Consider the following 14,045-nt stretch of genomic DNA (forward strand, 5'->3'; position numbering starts at 1 on the left):
GCCGCTGCCGGCCGCTGGTTTTCGGATTGGATTGAAATCGCTATGTAGGCCGCCAGACTTGATAAGATTTCTCTTCGGCTGCGATCGTACATGGATACATCACAGTTATCATTGCTGTTTTATTAAATGGAAACAAAAAAAAAAAAAGGAAAGAGGAACAAAAGGATTACACTGCAGAGCTGAGTGAAGGCCAGGGTCACTGGGTGTGTCCAACATCCAGCTTAGGAGCGACTCTCTTCGGGCCAGCTGCCACTGCTGCCAGCATCCCTGGCATCCAGCAGATCGCCAGTGCCACGCTCCAGTAAGCCTGGAAAAGGATTAGAGTCCACGATTTGTCCTGCATCTCTCAGTTGCTGTCGTGCGAACTAACCTGCTCCTGCTCCTGCTCCTCCGCCTGCACTCATGGTCAGTATGGAGCTAGTCAGCTCCTTGATGGTGCGCTCCAGCTCCCCAAACTTGGCCAAATCATCGCCCGACGGAGCCGCCCAGCAGCTCTGGCTCAGGCACAACAGCAGGGCGAGGACCGACAACAAAGCAACGATTGGATATGCCATCACTGGGTCTATGGTTATATGCTGGGCAATGTGCTTTGTGTGGCCGCTTTATAGGCCCGATTCCATCAAGATTGGGAGCCCCTTCATGGACCATTACTTGCTCTAAGCGATGCTCTGTTCACGGCTCAGCGATCGACAAATGAACTGTGACTGCAAATGCCACAAAGATGCCCATCTGGCGGCCTTGGACTGAGCGTGGAAGCTTCGAAATTTCTTTTAGAGAAGTTTTTGGGATCTCAATTTTGCAACTTGACTCTTTGGGAGGAGGAGTTGATGACTTCCAATAGTTTTAAGCACCAAAAGATGCATCGACAGATCGTGTAGGTTGGGAGTGAACAGCTCTCTAGAGTCGATGATCGTTTAATTATGCGCAGAGATGATTGATCGCTGGCGGCCCGAAAGTATGCAACGATCTTGGACTCGTTTGATGGGTGCCTGATGTGGAATGCACATTTCTCACTCACTCGTTTGCCAAAAAGCACTTAGACGTCCGTCCACCCCATCCACATCTGTGCACATTTGTTCCTTGTGGAATGTGCTTTGGCAAATGGCAGATGGCAGCTGGAAATTCTGATGCTGTTGATGCAGGCGGCAGGCGGCAGGCTGCAGGCGGCAGGCAGCTTCAGTTTCAGCTTCAGCTGTGGCAAAAAGCGTCTGCACTTGAGGGCCAATCGAAGCATAAAATGAGCAGCAAGTGCCACTACACCTACAGCTGGAGACATGCACCTACCACACACACACACACACAGAGGCAAATCAGAATCAAAAATTTGTATGCGTTTGCACCTTGAACATGCGTCGCACACACACACAGAGCAGGTGAATTTTTATTCACGCCACTCACCAGATGAATACTACAAATACTCGCACTCTGCGCTACAGCCATTCGGTGTGGATCCTAGACATGATGCCATGCAAAAAACTGTAATTCAAATCAAACTTGGAATAATAAAATCACCCAAAATAGGAGTAAAAATAAATAAGCCATCAGAAGCCATAAATCTAAGTAAAGGCAGACATTTTGGCACATAAGAAATTACTCTTTTGGCACTGGGAATTGTTCAGCAGGAATATAAAAATAAGATTCCATTTGGGATTGCCCCAAAGATTGATTTGGAATTTTCAATAGAGACATCTCTGAGTTCAGGCTCGCCTCGAGTAGCTCCCATATCCCTGTGCAATTGTCTAACTTTTTTCAATTTGTTTGCCTTATTTTATTTGATTCCTTGTGCAGGTCTCTGTGGATTCGTCTATGCCCGATTCTACCTATGTGCGTGGAGGTTTCTGTGCATATCTTTTTGATTTCGCTGACTGATTTTTCTCGCATTTCTTGTTTATTTTTATTTCTATATTTTTTGTATGTGTGTGTGTGTGTGAGTGTTTTTTTGCTTTTTTGCTGCAGCGTCAACGGCGAATTAATTAATTCCAGTGGAGCGGTTTTTCAAGAAAAAGCCCTTTTTGCCACGAGTGTGAGTGTCCCCCTGCCCGCTACTACCACACCATTCACCACTCAAAAACGGTTTCGCAGGTGTTGTAATATTATTTGGAATTATGCTGGAATTTCATGTTTTCCTTTCCTTTCCTTTCCTTTCCTTGCCGTTTTCCCTGCATGTTTTTTCAACCCACTGCCGCTGTTGCGGCTGCTGCTGCTGCTGCTGCTGGGAAATGCCATGAAAATTATTTGCTTTTTAATTTTGTTTCAAGTTGCATATGTCTCTCTGCACCTACACCTGTGTGTGCTTGGGCTTGGGTTCGTTGTTTATAGCTAACTTTACAGTTGAGAAAGCATTTGCTAAGTGGTTTTAATTAGTTGCCCGCGACCACACAGCTTTTTAATGGCATGCACCTCGGCCAGAGCACTCAATCCAATAGTACGAATAGGCAAGCGAATACGAGTGTCTCGCATCTGCTGCAAAATCTTTCGAAACTTTGTCACTAAACCAAAAGGAACACTCCCTGCTGCTATATGCAAATGTTCACTCAGCCCAGCAGACCCCGCCTCGGACCACTGTCATTCACACTTTGGTCATCATCAGGGGGGCCCGGCCGGGTTGAGGCTTGAGCACCCATTTACAATATTTATCAAGTGCGCGAACACACCCAGAGCCAGGACTCGTGCTCATCTTGTGGGAGAGTGGGGAGGAGGGACATCATATATTAGGGGCTTTGGCTCCGGTCATCAGCAGCCAGGCCTATGCGTGGCCTCTAATTACATCGCATTGTCATAACAAAATTGAGCGCATTTGACACGCAATTGCCCCACAGTTGGCGGCAATGTTGAATGCTGAATGGCGATGACGAGTGACATGTGAGGAATGCCCACGGCAAAGTCACTGGCCAAGGAGGAGCCCTTGCGGCACTGTTGCATCAGTCCAACTAGATAAGAATTAATTGTTCAATGGCACGCATTGCACTAAATATTTGAATATGTCCAAGGCAGGTCCAACTCTCCAACTGACTTTTGACTCTGGCTCTGACTCTGCCTGTCCGCTAATCGGATAAAATTCATAATTATTGTTATTACTGTCATTTTTCTAATGACACCCCCTCGCCTGGGTGCGTGTACTTTTCTATTAAGATGAGCTATCAAGCGCACTTTTGGCTGCACGGCTCTCAGTCGCTGTCCAGGCCTGACCAGGACCATCCCTTTGCGCCTCGCATCATCGATGTCCACGCAACGCACGCGTAAATTATGTAATTAAAATTCCGCACCTTAATTCGGGCAATTTATTACACGAGCTTTTCGACTAATTGGATAACGATCTCTAACTGTAGTGGCCACTAAATACACGTCGACTATGACAGTCGGAGTGCGGAGCTCATAAGTTCCTGATGCGCGCTGCCCGATAAGGCGGCGATTAATTGAATTTTGACTGAAACGCTGACCAAGAGGTGTGTGGAATCCACGAAGGAATGAGTAAGCCGCAGGGCAGGGCCATGATCGATGTACAGACTGAGGGAACCATTCAAAATTGCAATGCTAACGAATATATTTAGATAATTGCCATGCCAAGAAGAACGTAGAATAAATTGCATGAATAAAAGCATTATTAAAGGCCAGGAATTATGGGTGGTATGGCGATGGGCAGCGAGCGACTGGCTCCTGCCGCAGCGGTTTCATTGCCAGCCGCTGCGGTGCCATTTGTTGCATCTGTCTGCTCTCTGGACGACTCTGGCTCTGTGACCTCGCAGTACTTGCACAGCAGCCAAATGGGACCAGGGATCTTGCAGAGTTTGGACTGGCGAGCCAGCACCAGCTGCGCGAAGCTATCGACGCCCTGTCGAAGTAGGTCCAAGAAGGATTAATTAATTAATTTCCGCTTTCTGCTTGCCTCTGTGGCAGCTGTTACCTGATCAATCTCTGCGCAGTGTAGCTTGAATGGATTTAGCTTGCACATGGCCTTGGCCGTATTGAAGATGGCATTGACATCGCATAGCTAAACGAACAGAGAGGCAAATGTCACTTGATCCGAGTGGATTCTGTTTAGCAACTTACTTTTCCCATTGCGCCCGAGTGCAGGGCGAAGTTGAGGGCCAGGAAAAGGCCCAAGACGGCCAGGGAATGCTTCATTGTGGTTTTGGCTTCGGGTTTGCTGGAAACAGATATTGGAGTGCCCCAAGCAGTGCCCTTTTATGTGGACAAACCGCAGCAGGACTCAAGCTGCAGTCGTGCACCCAATGCGAATCGTGACTTTTGGTATCTTTATGGGCCCACAAAGAGAACGAATTCCGAAGTCTTTTCCATTTTCAAGCTCGTAAATCTGTTGTCACAATTGCACTCAGACTTTTGCTTTACGATCTCAATGATCAGACATAATTCATCACACGAATCACGTGTCACATTTCCGACACCTTTCTTTGGCCGTTCTGCTCAATAAATTGCTCATTGCAAATGAATGAAAATTATTGTATGAAAAACACTGAAAGAGAGCAGCAAAAAAGTGGCAGTTGCCATGGATTTCATTCTGTTTTTGTTTGCTTAGTTAGTTTTTGGAACATTTTTCTGTGTATTATTCGTCGATCTACGGAGTGGTTTTCGCTGAGCGCAGCGTGGCATTTGCTCAACGTTTTTGCCATCATTAAAGCGAGCAATCGAATGAGTCAACAAGCGTTGGCGGGGGGCCCAGCCAAACTATAAGCCAAGCTAGGGGGCGGCATGGGGCTAATGGAGGGAATGACGCGCTACTCTAAAAATAAAACCGCTGGCCGACGGCGGGCTTGGCGGGCAGGGTCAACGGAGCTTTTTGTTTGTTTTTGGTATGCGGCACACGTGAAGCCGATTGGATGTCGTTGTCGTGTGGTGCTCGCTGCTCAGTCGAGTTTCGTTGGTCAATGGAAAATGTTGTGAGGCATTCGCCAAATGTTGACTATGGCCGCACGTTGCACCCTGTTGCCCCTGTTCCCCCTGCTGCTGCTGCTGCTGCTGCTGCTGCTGCCCGTGGTGAGTCTTGACCTGCAAATGCATTGAAAAACACCCAGCAAATGTGCTTCCCCAGGCTTTGGCACTCGAGTTCATGGACGACGGAGCGTTTGCGAACGATGAGGTGCATCCAGTGGGCGATGAGGGCGAGTATTCCGCAGAGGCGCCAGCCCTAACGACGGGCTACACCCGCGACACAATTGCCCACTTCAATCCGCGCAAATCGGACACGGGATTCCGGCAGCTCTGGGAACGCGTTCCCCAGCAGAAAGTCGACGTGATCAAGCGGCGATAGGAGACGGTGGAAAACCCAACCCAAATCGTGACCCATCATCGTTGTTAATATTAATTGCAATGCACGCCACGAACGAGCTAAAACCGGGTGATTCAGGGGCAGAACTTCAGGCTCATTTATTTATTTACTATTTATATTTAAATCAATGATTGAAAAGTGTAGACAAGTCCCCACATAGTCACAAGAGTGCCGATTAAAAACGACATGGATGGAACTGCAGGAAAATCAATTATGAAGGCACATTGGGGATCGATGGATAGATGGTTCTTTACTTACACATTTCCACGGGCACTGTGGTGTTGGCAGCTGCCCCACGACGCAGAAACTTCATTCCCATATACGCGAAATGGGCCACTGCCATGGCGAGGAACAGAGGGGCCAACAGCAGGTCCTGCAAGTAGTTCATACTGGGATTCAAGGCAACCTTTTCGGAGACAGCTCTAAATATTATGACTGATTTTAAATGGCAAACTTGGCGCGCCGGTATTGGAAATGCCTTGAACTCTCCCAAGACATTTTCTGACATGGTTCAGACCCTCATTCCCATTGGTCAGCGCAGAGTCCAGCACTCACCCAACTAAAACCAAACCAAGGCAACCTTCAGCCTCAGCCCCACAGTAGTTCTTGGGAAAGAAATACCCACAAAAAAAAAAAGAAAAGAAAAAGAAAAAGAAATCGTGGCTGGAAAAAGCGGCCGTCGCAGGGTAAACTTTTTTATTTGCATTTTCTTTTTAGGCACAAGAGTGGCCAAAGTGAGACCAAGTCGGTTTCAGTTTCTGCTACTGTGTTGATTTTTTGTTCGTTGTTTTCTTTTTGTATTTTTAGTGAGTGTGTGCGTGGTTTTTCCTTTTCTTTTCTCTTGCTTCTGTTTTTTGGTTGTTTCTTCTTTGTTTTGTAGAAAAATGCACAAGTTTTATGCTTCCATAAAAGTTTTTGTGGGTAAAACTTTGCACTTGTCTTGTAGCTGGAAGCCGCCGAAAGGGTTTTACAATGATGCGCTATGCGAGTACGTCCTGTCCGGTCCGTCCATCCACTGCCTGGGTGCTCCTTGCTGCTCCTTGCTGCTGCCACAAACTGTCCTCAGTTGCTGTCCAAGTGGGCGTGTCATGCACTTAATATTTGAGGCATATCATTAGGCGAACAATCTACCGAAAACTGAATCGAGTGCGCTTCTGGCCCCTGGGTTGCTGTCCATAAGTTGAAAGTTTTAGCCAGCCGCTCACTTAACCCATCTCGGACTCTGACTACGCACTAACTTAACCCCAGAATAGCCCACAAACCACGCTACTAGATCTGGACATGAACCTGCAACACCGGAATGGCTCGCATGCATTATCATTAAAATAAATTATCAGAGTCCGGTCAGGGTGGGGAATCGTATCGGTTGGCTGCTGCCTGCTGGCTGCTGGAACGCATTTTGCACGTTTTGTGTGCGAGAATTTTTTACACGATTTTTACAACTTTTTTTTGGACTGGCGCTAAGTACACAAAAGCATTTGCCGAAGGACTACACAGGGGGGAGGAGTCGAGAATGCCAGCTGAATGCTGCTGGGTGGGAGAGGGTCAAGCAGCGGTGGGCGGTTAAGGATAAAAAGTCAAGTTGGATGCGTTTAGAGTTAGAACATAACATTAAGTTAACCCAACGCACCACAGCCAAGAAGGAGCAGCCAGAAAGTGCTTTGATGGACCGTCTGATGCCCTCGAACTGGGTACACATTTCGTATAAATATTATTGTGTGTTTGCAGCTGTGTTTAGTCCAATATTTTGATGGCATTTTGGACTGTAAGTAAATCTAAAGTTACTACCAAAACCATAGATTTTGTGCCATATTTGCTTCAAGTTGCTCGATACTTGAATACTTTTAGTCGGCTCTCTGGCTGCTTGCTCCTTCGTGTTACGTATTGTGTCAGAAACAGCAAGGACACACCCTGGCAAGAGGTACTATCAGCGAGTGAGCGAGAGACAACGAGCAAGAAATAACTTTGCATACTTTTAGGCAGCTCATGTTAAATACTAATGCCGGTCCCCTGGCCACTAGCAAAAACCCATTGCACCCCCCATCAAAGGACAATGAAAGAGCCGTGGGAGTGGTGTTGGTTGGTGTTCTGCTGCACGAACCACGTAATTTCTCAAGTAACCCAACCACGTAAAGCATAAAATATTTGCCTTTGAGGCGGCCACGCTGCTGTCCAGCGGCCAGGGACCATAAGAAAAGTATGTCTAAGAAAGTTGCCTCGCCAGTTTGGCAGTGCCACAAAACACACACAAGAGTTGCACAGTCCTGCCTGCCGCTCATTTGAATACACTGCCCGGTGGTCGGAGAGGCAAACAACTTTGACCACGCATTAGTCCAAAGATGCACCATACTCGCACTCGCAAGATGCAGCATAAAACTGAAGGTGGAGATGGAGATGGAGCTGGAGATGGAGCTGGAGATGGTGAGCATCCCTGTCTTTGTGCTGCCAGGAGTCAGTCAGTTGACTTGCCACATGCTTCATGCTGCCAGGCACATGCAATTTGTAAGCCAAAGCGCATAATTTACAACGGACACTGCGCCCCGGCTCAGACCTGACCGCGTCCACACAGTCTTCAGAAACGACCCGTGCCCTGAGCGGTTTCCCACTGCCGTTGCCAGGGCACAATGGATGATGGGCTCTGGCTGTGCGGTTGGTCAGCAACAGATTTCATTGCCCACGATCTACTGTGGAAGATCGTTCTGGTGTGCAGCTCGCAGCAGTTCCTCCAAAACTTTCTTCTGGCCTGGTCTAAGACCTGCCAAAGCCTGCCGCGCGAGAAGGGTCCGCTTCGCGTGTGGCTTAAGTGTCCCAGCCGAATGGCAAAGAGGCAAAGGAGTGGTCATGCAGGGGCAAGCGGTGTCCGCAGGAAAATAACTTGTAGCAAATTAAGTTTGTTAGTAATTAGAACACCACTAAGGACACCTGAGCGCTGCCGCTACAGGGCCAGAGCCCGGCCGGGGCCCGGAGGCCGACACAGGACACAACACACACACAACAATTAAACTTCTGGCTTCTGCCTGTGATTCCACCTTCTTTTTAGGCGGAGTTTTCCCTGCTCCTTGCTGCCTTTTGCTCAGGTATCTTCCAGCTACAACAAAAGTTCCAAGTCGCCTTGTCGAAAATTCTTCAAGTCGAAAGTTGGCAACTTTGATGTCCAGCCCAGCCAACAGGAACTGTGCAACGGAGAGAAGGTGGACACCGGGCCGGGCCGGGCCAGGCCCTCGAGTGCATGCCTGCGCTCCCTGCCTCGAAAACACTTGAGCAATGTGGCCAAGTGGCCAAAGTTTTGCTTCTTACGCAGCAGCAGCGGCTCCCTGCCAGGATCGGCAGCAGAGAAGGACCCAGCTAATACATTTTCACAGCATTCCCATGCACGATCCGGCGAAGTGGAGACTTCATCCAACAGCTCGGGATCGAATCATTCTTTAAGATATCTCGGGGCTGCCTTAAGCATTTATAAGCTACTTCATTATACTCTTAATTCCTTTTCAGCTGCTCCCTCAACGGCTACTGTACCGAAAGATTCCAACTAAAATGATTGCTTTAAAGTTTTTGGCTTACCAATCAATATGCGAAAACCAAACACATCCAAACCCACTCCAGAGTCGCCCCAAAAAGCTCAGCGGCAATAAATGCCACAAGAATGGAATAACCCAAACCTCAAGTGAAACACCAACCCAACAGCAGCCCCTTGATTGTGTATGCTTAAAGTTTTGTGGGATGCCAATCAATATAAGCCTTAAGTCTTAAAGAGCCCAAGAGCTGAAGACAGTTTCGCACACAGACAAACTGTGAATGGAAGGCCACACTTTCACTTTATTAACACCAAATTAATTTTGTCTCAAAACGCACACACAGACAGCTACAGAGAGAGAGAGAGAGAGAGAGGTGTACACATGAATACATCTCGTACACACTTGAGTGCAGCGATTGAATTTTAAACAAGAACGACAAATGCCAGCAATCAAGTCAAGTCATGCCCGACAGAAGGCGAAAATGAACTTCCTTGGCCAGACGGCAAGATGAGAGGCAGCAGCAGTGTGGCACAAGACTCGAAGGCATTGTAACTATAATCAATATGCAGCAGTCAATAAAAGGCGAGCAGAGGCAGAGGCAGAGGCAGAGGCAAAGGCGAAAGGAGCAACAATTACAGACCCTCAATGTGTCTGGCTGGGGACGGGGACTGGGAACTGGGGACTTGGGACTGTGGCTCATAGTTTTGCAGTGCGTCGGTTAAATGATGTGTAATCGTCTTATGTGCACTTGAATGCCTTTTGGCTTCTAATACGGCAAGGACCCTTGGACGGCAGCAGGAGCACCCCCCCGCACCACCCAGAGAGCGAGTAAGGGCCGAGGCATAGCAGACAAGGGCGATGAGTGGCCCGCCCGGACAAAGGCCGGACTTGGACCCAAGATCCAATGCACACACAAAAGAAAACTTTACCATAGGCTGACCTCAAAATGCACAACGACACGAAGGACACATAGGGCCACGGACCAAGGCTGGGCAAACTTTAATTTACAATCAATTCAGGCGTGAATAATAAACCACAAGAAACCAAACAGGGACTCGAACGGGTTGAGGGTTTTGGCCAAGGAGCGCGCTACGCACAAGTGAAAGTGTTGCCGGGACTTTCGAGTGTGTGTGTGGGTCCGGGTGTCCTGCATGTCCTGCATGTCCTGGGTGTGTTCGCATGTGTCTGCTCAAATTTAGTTACAACACAACACCAAAAGTTTAGCAAGTTTCCGACCAGAGCAGCCCCACCAACCAACCAACCAACCAACCAACCAGGCAAACAAACAAAACCCAGGACTCCCATTGAGGAGGGCTTTTGCCCAATCTTTACCAGTAACCGCAACACTTCCGCTCCCAGCAACAGTCTCAGTCTCAGTCCCAGCCCCTGTCTCAGTAGCTGGCCTCAAGGGGCTTCAAGTGTCCTGTCCGGCTGCCGCTCTCTCTCCCCTTGGGGCCCTTGGCTATCAATATTGTTTTCCTATTAAATTGATCATTGGTCAGGCAACAATTGTGGCTGCCCCAAAAGGACACACTAAGCGGTGTCCATTGTGTCCTTGCTGGCCGCAAAGAGTGGGTGGACTTTGGGCAATGTCTGCTGCTGGCTTCCTTTCGGCATGGAATCAATTGCAGATGCATTTAATGCATACCAGCCTGCATTCTGCACCCTGCATGTGCCATTCTGTGGCAACAACTGCCAATGTCAATCAATTGTGTGTGTGTGTGTGTGTGTGGCCGTTGCATACTTACAGGCGCACAGCCACAGAGACATCAGTCAGGCATCAGGCATCGAGCCAAACAGATAGATAGACAAATAGAGAGCCCGGCATCGAGGCATCGAGGCATCGTGGCAGGCAGTCAGTCAATCAGTCAGTTGCCTGGCTGACTGCCTCGCTGATGTCTAGTGTGCCCCCCAGATAGCAGCCAGCCATCCGCTTGTCGCTCTATTTGCTCCAACACCCACTGCAAATTAAATTCATTAGTCAACTTCCGGCAGCACATACACATGCGATGGCAGGAGAGGCAGGAGACCAAGAGGCAACGATGTTGCCATGTGCTGCTGCTCCTGCTGCTCCTGCTGCTGCTGTCAATTCAAACGGATTTGAAGTCAACTCAATTTGAAATCAATAGTGTGTGAATAATCCTTTCACACCAACACACACCCTGCCAGTTGGAGCTGGGAATATCATCTAATAGGTCCTCGTACCCATGCCACATCCATTACCCAGCCCCAGGACCCATAAGCCAGTGCATCTGGTGCAGGAATTGTCTAGCTTTTGTGGCTGTCCTGAATGCTTTGGCTCTGCCTCTGCCTCTGGCTGGTTGGATACTTGAAAACATTTTTGCATTGATTGCACTTCATATCGCTCATTCACTCACTCACTCACTCACTCACTCATTCATTCATTCATTCATTCGTTCAAGCAGTGCCCCTTATTCATATCTGGCTGCCATTCACATATGTTTGAGCATCGTTTTTGGTTTTTGGTTTATGCTTTTTGGGGGTTTTCATGGCAACCAAAAAAGAGGCAAGCCATTAAGCGATGACGATGACGATGACGATGGCGACGATGAAAGTATTTAAGCAATTCAATGCCATTTTGACAGCAGTCGCTGCAGCAGTTGCAGCAGCCGTTGCAGCACCCATGCCCACATGCCACAGCACTTCATCCACGTCGAGTGTGGCAACGCAATGAGCTATGCATGCAATTCGAGTGCCACATCTGCAGCTCCAGCTCCAGCTGCAACTGCAACTGCACAAAGGATAAGCCCAGCAGCCAAAAAAAAAAAGCATCCGGCATGGGGCAGAGGTGCAGATATCATCTGCATACTTACCTCATTCCTCTCACTCCTGCACACCTCCTGCCACTCCTGCCACTTGGTATCTGTTTGTGTCCGTAATTGTGCATAATTGAGTTGAGCCCCAGGGCCAGAACCAGGCGACGAAGCTGCAGCATGTGCAAGTGCAATGGGGGGACTGTGGGCGATGGTGTGGCGCCAGCTAAATGATTATGGAAATATAGACACAGGGAGAGACACATTTTCCAGCGCATTTCCAGGCATTCTTAGACCAGGAGCTGCCATCTCATTTTTATTCAACTTAGCAGGCCTTTCCTCCCAACACAAAAAAACAGCCTCACATTGAGTATTTCGTTTAAGCGTTTAGTACAAAAATTCAGAGACTTTGTTTAGTATTATTTTCTTATCTCGGACTGCAAGAGAAAAACCACAAAATCACACAACCATAAACTGCCCACAAGATTGGACTGAAATGGTACGTAAATTTATCCTTATGCTTTCCTCTTGGTTGCAGCTTCGTTTTGGCCCACAGAATATGGACAGACTTGTGCGCCTGCATGCAGGCATCCAGAGAGTGGAGACACATCTGCAGACAGCGGCCAGCGGTGGCCGTCACATAATCAAGATCGTGCTGCGAGGCAGCGGGCTGCTCGTCCAGATCCTCATCTCTCGCACGGGCAAAGTGCTCCAAGTCGTGATCAAAAGATGTGCCCGCGTTGTGTACCGCGCACGGTTGAGCTTAGCTCAGCTTTCAGCCAGAGCCAGTCGGCTGTTGCAGCAGACCGGCATCTGGGGTGACGAGCTCGTCGCCCGCATCACAGCCGATGGTGGATATCTGCTGGAGCAGGCCATAGCGCACGGCACGCAGGTGTACCGGAGAGCGACGACAAATGGTGGTCGCATGATTGCCAGACTTGGCCAGAGCACATCCCAGCTGGTTCATGTGCTCTCCACCGGTGGCTTACTACTGGTTCGCAGAGCCACCTTCGGCGGTTGTCAATGCATGAGCCTCATCGGTGGTGGTGGTGGTGGTGTCGGCGTCCGCCTGCTCAAGCCGCTGTTCGAGGGCCACCGCTGGCTGCGAACGCTGCTCGAGGAGTACGAAAAGCAAGTGGCTGATGCAGAGACATGGCCACAGCCAAAGGACATTCACGGCTGGAAGCTGTACGGGCCGGAGGAGCTGCGACTGCTGAGCGTGACCTGCGGCATTCCGAGCAAGCGCGCGGAGTACCAAATGGGGCAGTGCGGCGAGGATGCCTGGTTCGCGGCCAGCACCAATCGCGGCGACACACTGGGCGTGGCCGACGGTGTCGGTGGCGGGCGTATCTGCAAGCTCTCGCCTGGAGAGTTTAGCGACTCTCTGATGCGCTCCTGCGAGCGTCTGGCGCTGAACCCCTGCCACGAGCCGCGTCGCCTGGACCTGCTGCTGCATCGGGCCCATCGCGAGGTGCAGGAGGAGCGCCACCCCGTCTTGGCCAGCTGCCACACTTGCCTCCTGAGTCTGGACCGACGCACGGGCATCGTCTCCGCAACAAACATCGGCAGCTGCGGCTTCCTGGTGGTGCGAAGCGGAATAATTATTGCACGCTCCACCAAACAGTCACGGAACTCGATTGCCTCGATCCAGGGTGGCTTCGCCGCCATTCTCTATGACGACATTGCTCAGGCATCTATTCAGCAATTCCGCGCAGAGGCCGGGGACATGCTGCTCCTGGCCACCGACGGCTTCTTCGACAATGTGCACGATGAGCGAGTTCTGTCGCTGATCTCGGAGCTGGACGGACGCACAGAGCCCTGTCGCATGCGTCTGTATGCGGAGACTCTGGCCCTGATCGCACGCTCCGCCACCTGCAGCACCTATGGAAAGGGTTCCAACCGCCAGCTGAATATGGATGACATCACCGTCGTCCTGGCGGTGGTCAACTAGTTCCAATTCAATGACAAAAACCCCCCCAACTATCGACACCGCACCATCCACAGAGACAGCAATCACTGGCAAATGTTCCACAGATTCCACAGCTCCACACGGAGACACTGTGACAATTGCCTGTAAGGGTTGTCCAACGGAGAAGTTCCAAGCGGAGAAGTTCACCCACCGATCAACAACAGCAGTCGCCCAATGGGTTTGGTTTTATTTTTTACACATCTAAAACAAAATAAGCAACTAAATTTCAACATGAGTGTTGTAAAGTGCAAAGAGTGTTTGATTGGAAGTTGTAGGGTACAGGCACACCGATTAACCGCCTCAGGGAAAAAGCTTTGATTTGTGGTTTCCTACCTCACCTATTATTGTGCCCACGAGTGTTTTGTGCAGTTATGCATTTACTCCCGAGAACAACCAACACGCAAAATACTTACCGTTGCAACGGTTCATCTATTGCACTGAGTCAACGGAGGGTGTCGCGCATATGCGAGCATGCCGCTGTACAAAATTCGTGTGGCTTG

General features: G+C 49.5%; 4 protein-coding genes across 5 annotated transcripts; 2 read left to right on the plus strand and 2 right to left on the minus strand.

Moving 5' to 3' along the window:
* Nucleotides 1-167: 167 nt before the first annotated feature.
* On the minus strand, nucleotides 168-554 carry LOC117581274. Its single transcript, XM_034268285.1, has 2 exons — nucleotides 371-554; nucleotides 168-307 (listed from the first exon to the last, which is right to left on the minus strand). The coding sequence occupies exons 1-2, from the start codon at nucleotides 552-554 to the stop codon at nucleotides 222-224; spliced, it is 270 nt and encodes an 89-aa protein (XP_034124176.1). The 3' UTR covers nucleotides 168-221.
* A 2,975-nt stretch (nucleotides 555-3,529) lies between these two features.
* Nucleotides 3,530-4,175, minus strand: LOC117580983. The gene is made up of 3 exons (XM_034267778.1): nucleotides 4,051-4,175; nucleotides 3,905-3,991; nucleotides 3,530-3,832 (listed from the first exon to the last, which is right to left on the minus strand). Exons 1-3 carry the CDS (start codon nucleotides 4,123-4,125, stop codon nucleotides 3,605-3,607), a joined length of 390 nt encoding a protein of 129 aa, XP_034123669.1. The 5' UTR covers nucleotides 4,126-4,175; the 3' UTR covers nucleotides 3,530-3,604.
* Nucleotides 4,176-4,858: 683 nt separating this feature from the next.
* LOC117580898 lies at nucleotides 4,859-5,483 on the plus strand. The gene is made up of 2 exons (XM_034267658.1): nucleotides 4,859-4,995; nucleotides 5,051-5,483. Exons 1-2 carry the CDS (start codon nucleotides 4,915-4,917, stop codon nucleotides 5,267-5,269), a joined length of 300 nt encoding a protein of 99 aa, XP_034123549.1. The 5' UTR covers nucleotides 4,859-4,914; the 3' UTR covers nucleotides 5,270-5,483.
* A 6,448-nt stretch (nucleotides 5,484-11,931) lies between these two features.
* On the plus strand, nucleotides 11,932-13,775 carry LOC117580805. Of its 2 annotated transcripts, none has more exons than XM_034267505.1 (2): nucleotides 11,932-12,075; nucleotides 12,115-13,775. In XM_034267505.1, the coding sequence occupies exons 1-2, from the start codon at nucleotides 12,073-12,075 to the stop codon at nucleotides 13,525-13,527; spliced, it is 1,416 nt and encodes a 471-aa protein (XP_034123396.1). In that variant the 5' UTR covers nucleotides 11,932-12,072; the 3' UTR covers nucleotides 13,528-13,775. The 2 variants fall into 2 exon arrangements, with proteins under 2 accessions (XP_034123396.1, XP_034123397.1); XM_034267506.1 differs by having other exon boundaries at nucleotides 11,957-12,075; nucleotides 12,133-13,775.
* Nucleotides 13,776-14,045: the final 270 nt, after the last annotated feature.

The sequence above is a fragment of the Drosophila guanche genome, unplaced genomic scaffold (genome assembly GCF_900245975.1).
Source record: "Drosophila guanche unplaced genomic scaffold, DGUA_6, whole genome shotgun sequence".
Taxonomy (NCBI): domain Eukaryota; kingdom Metazoa; phylum Arthropoda; class Insecta; order Diptera; family Drosophilidae; genus Drosophila; species Drosophila guanche.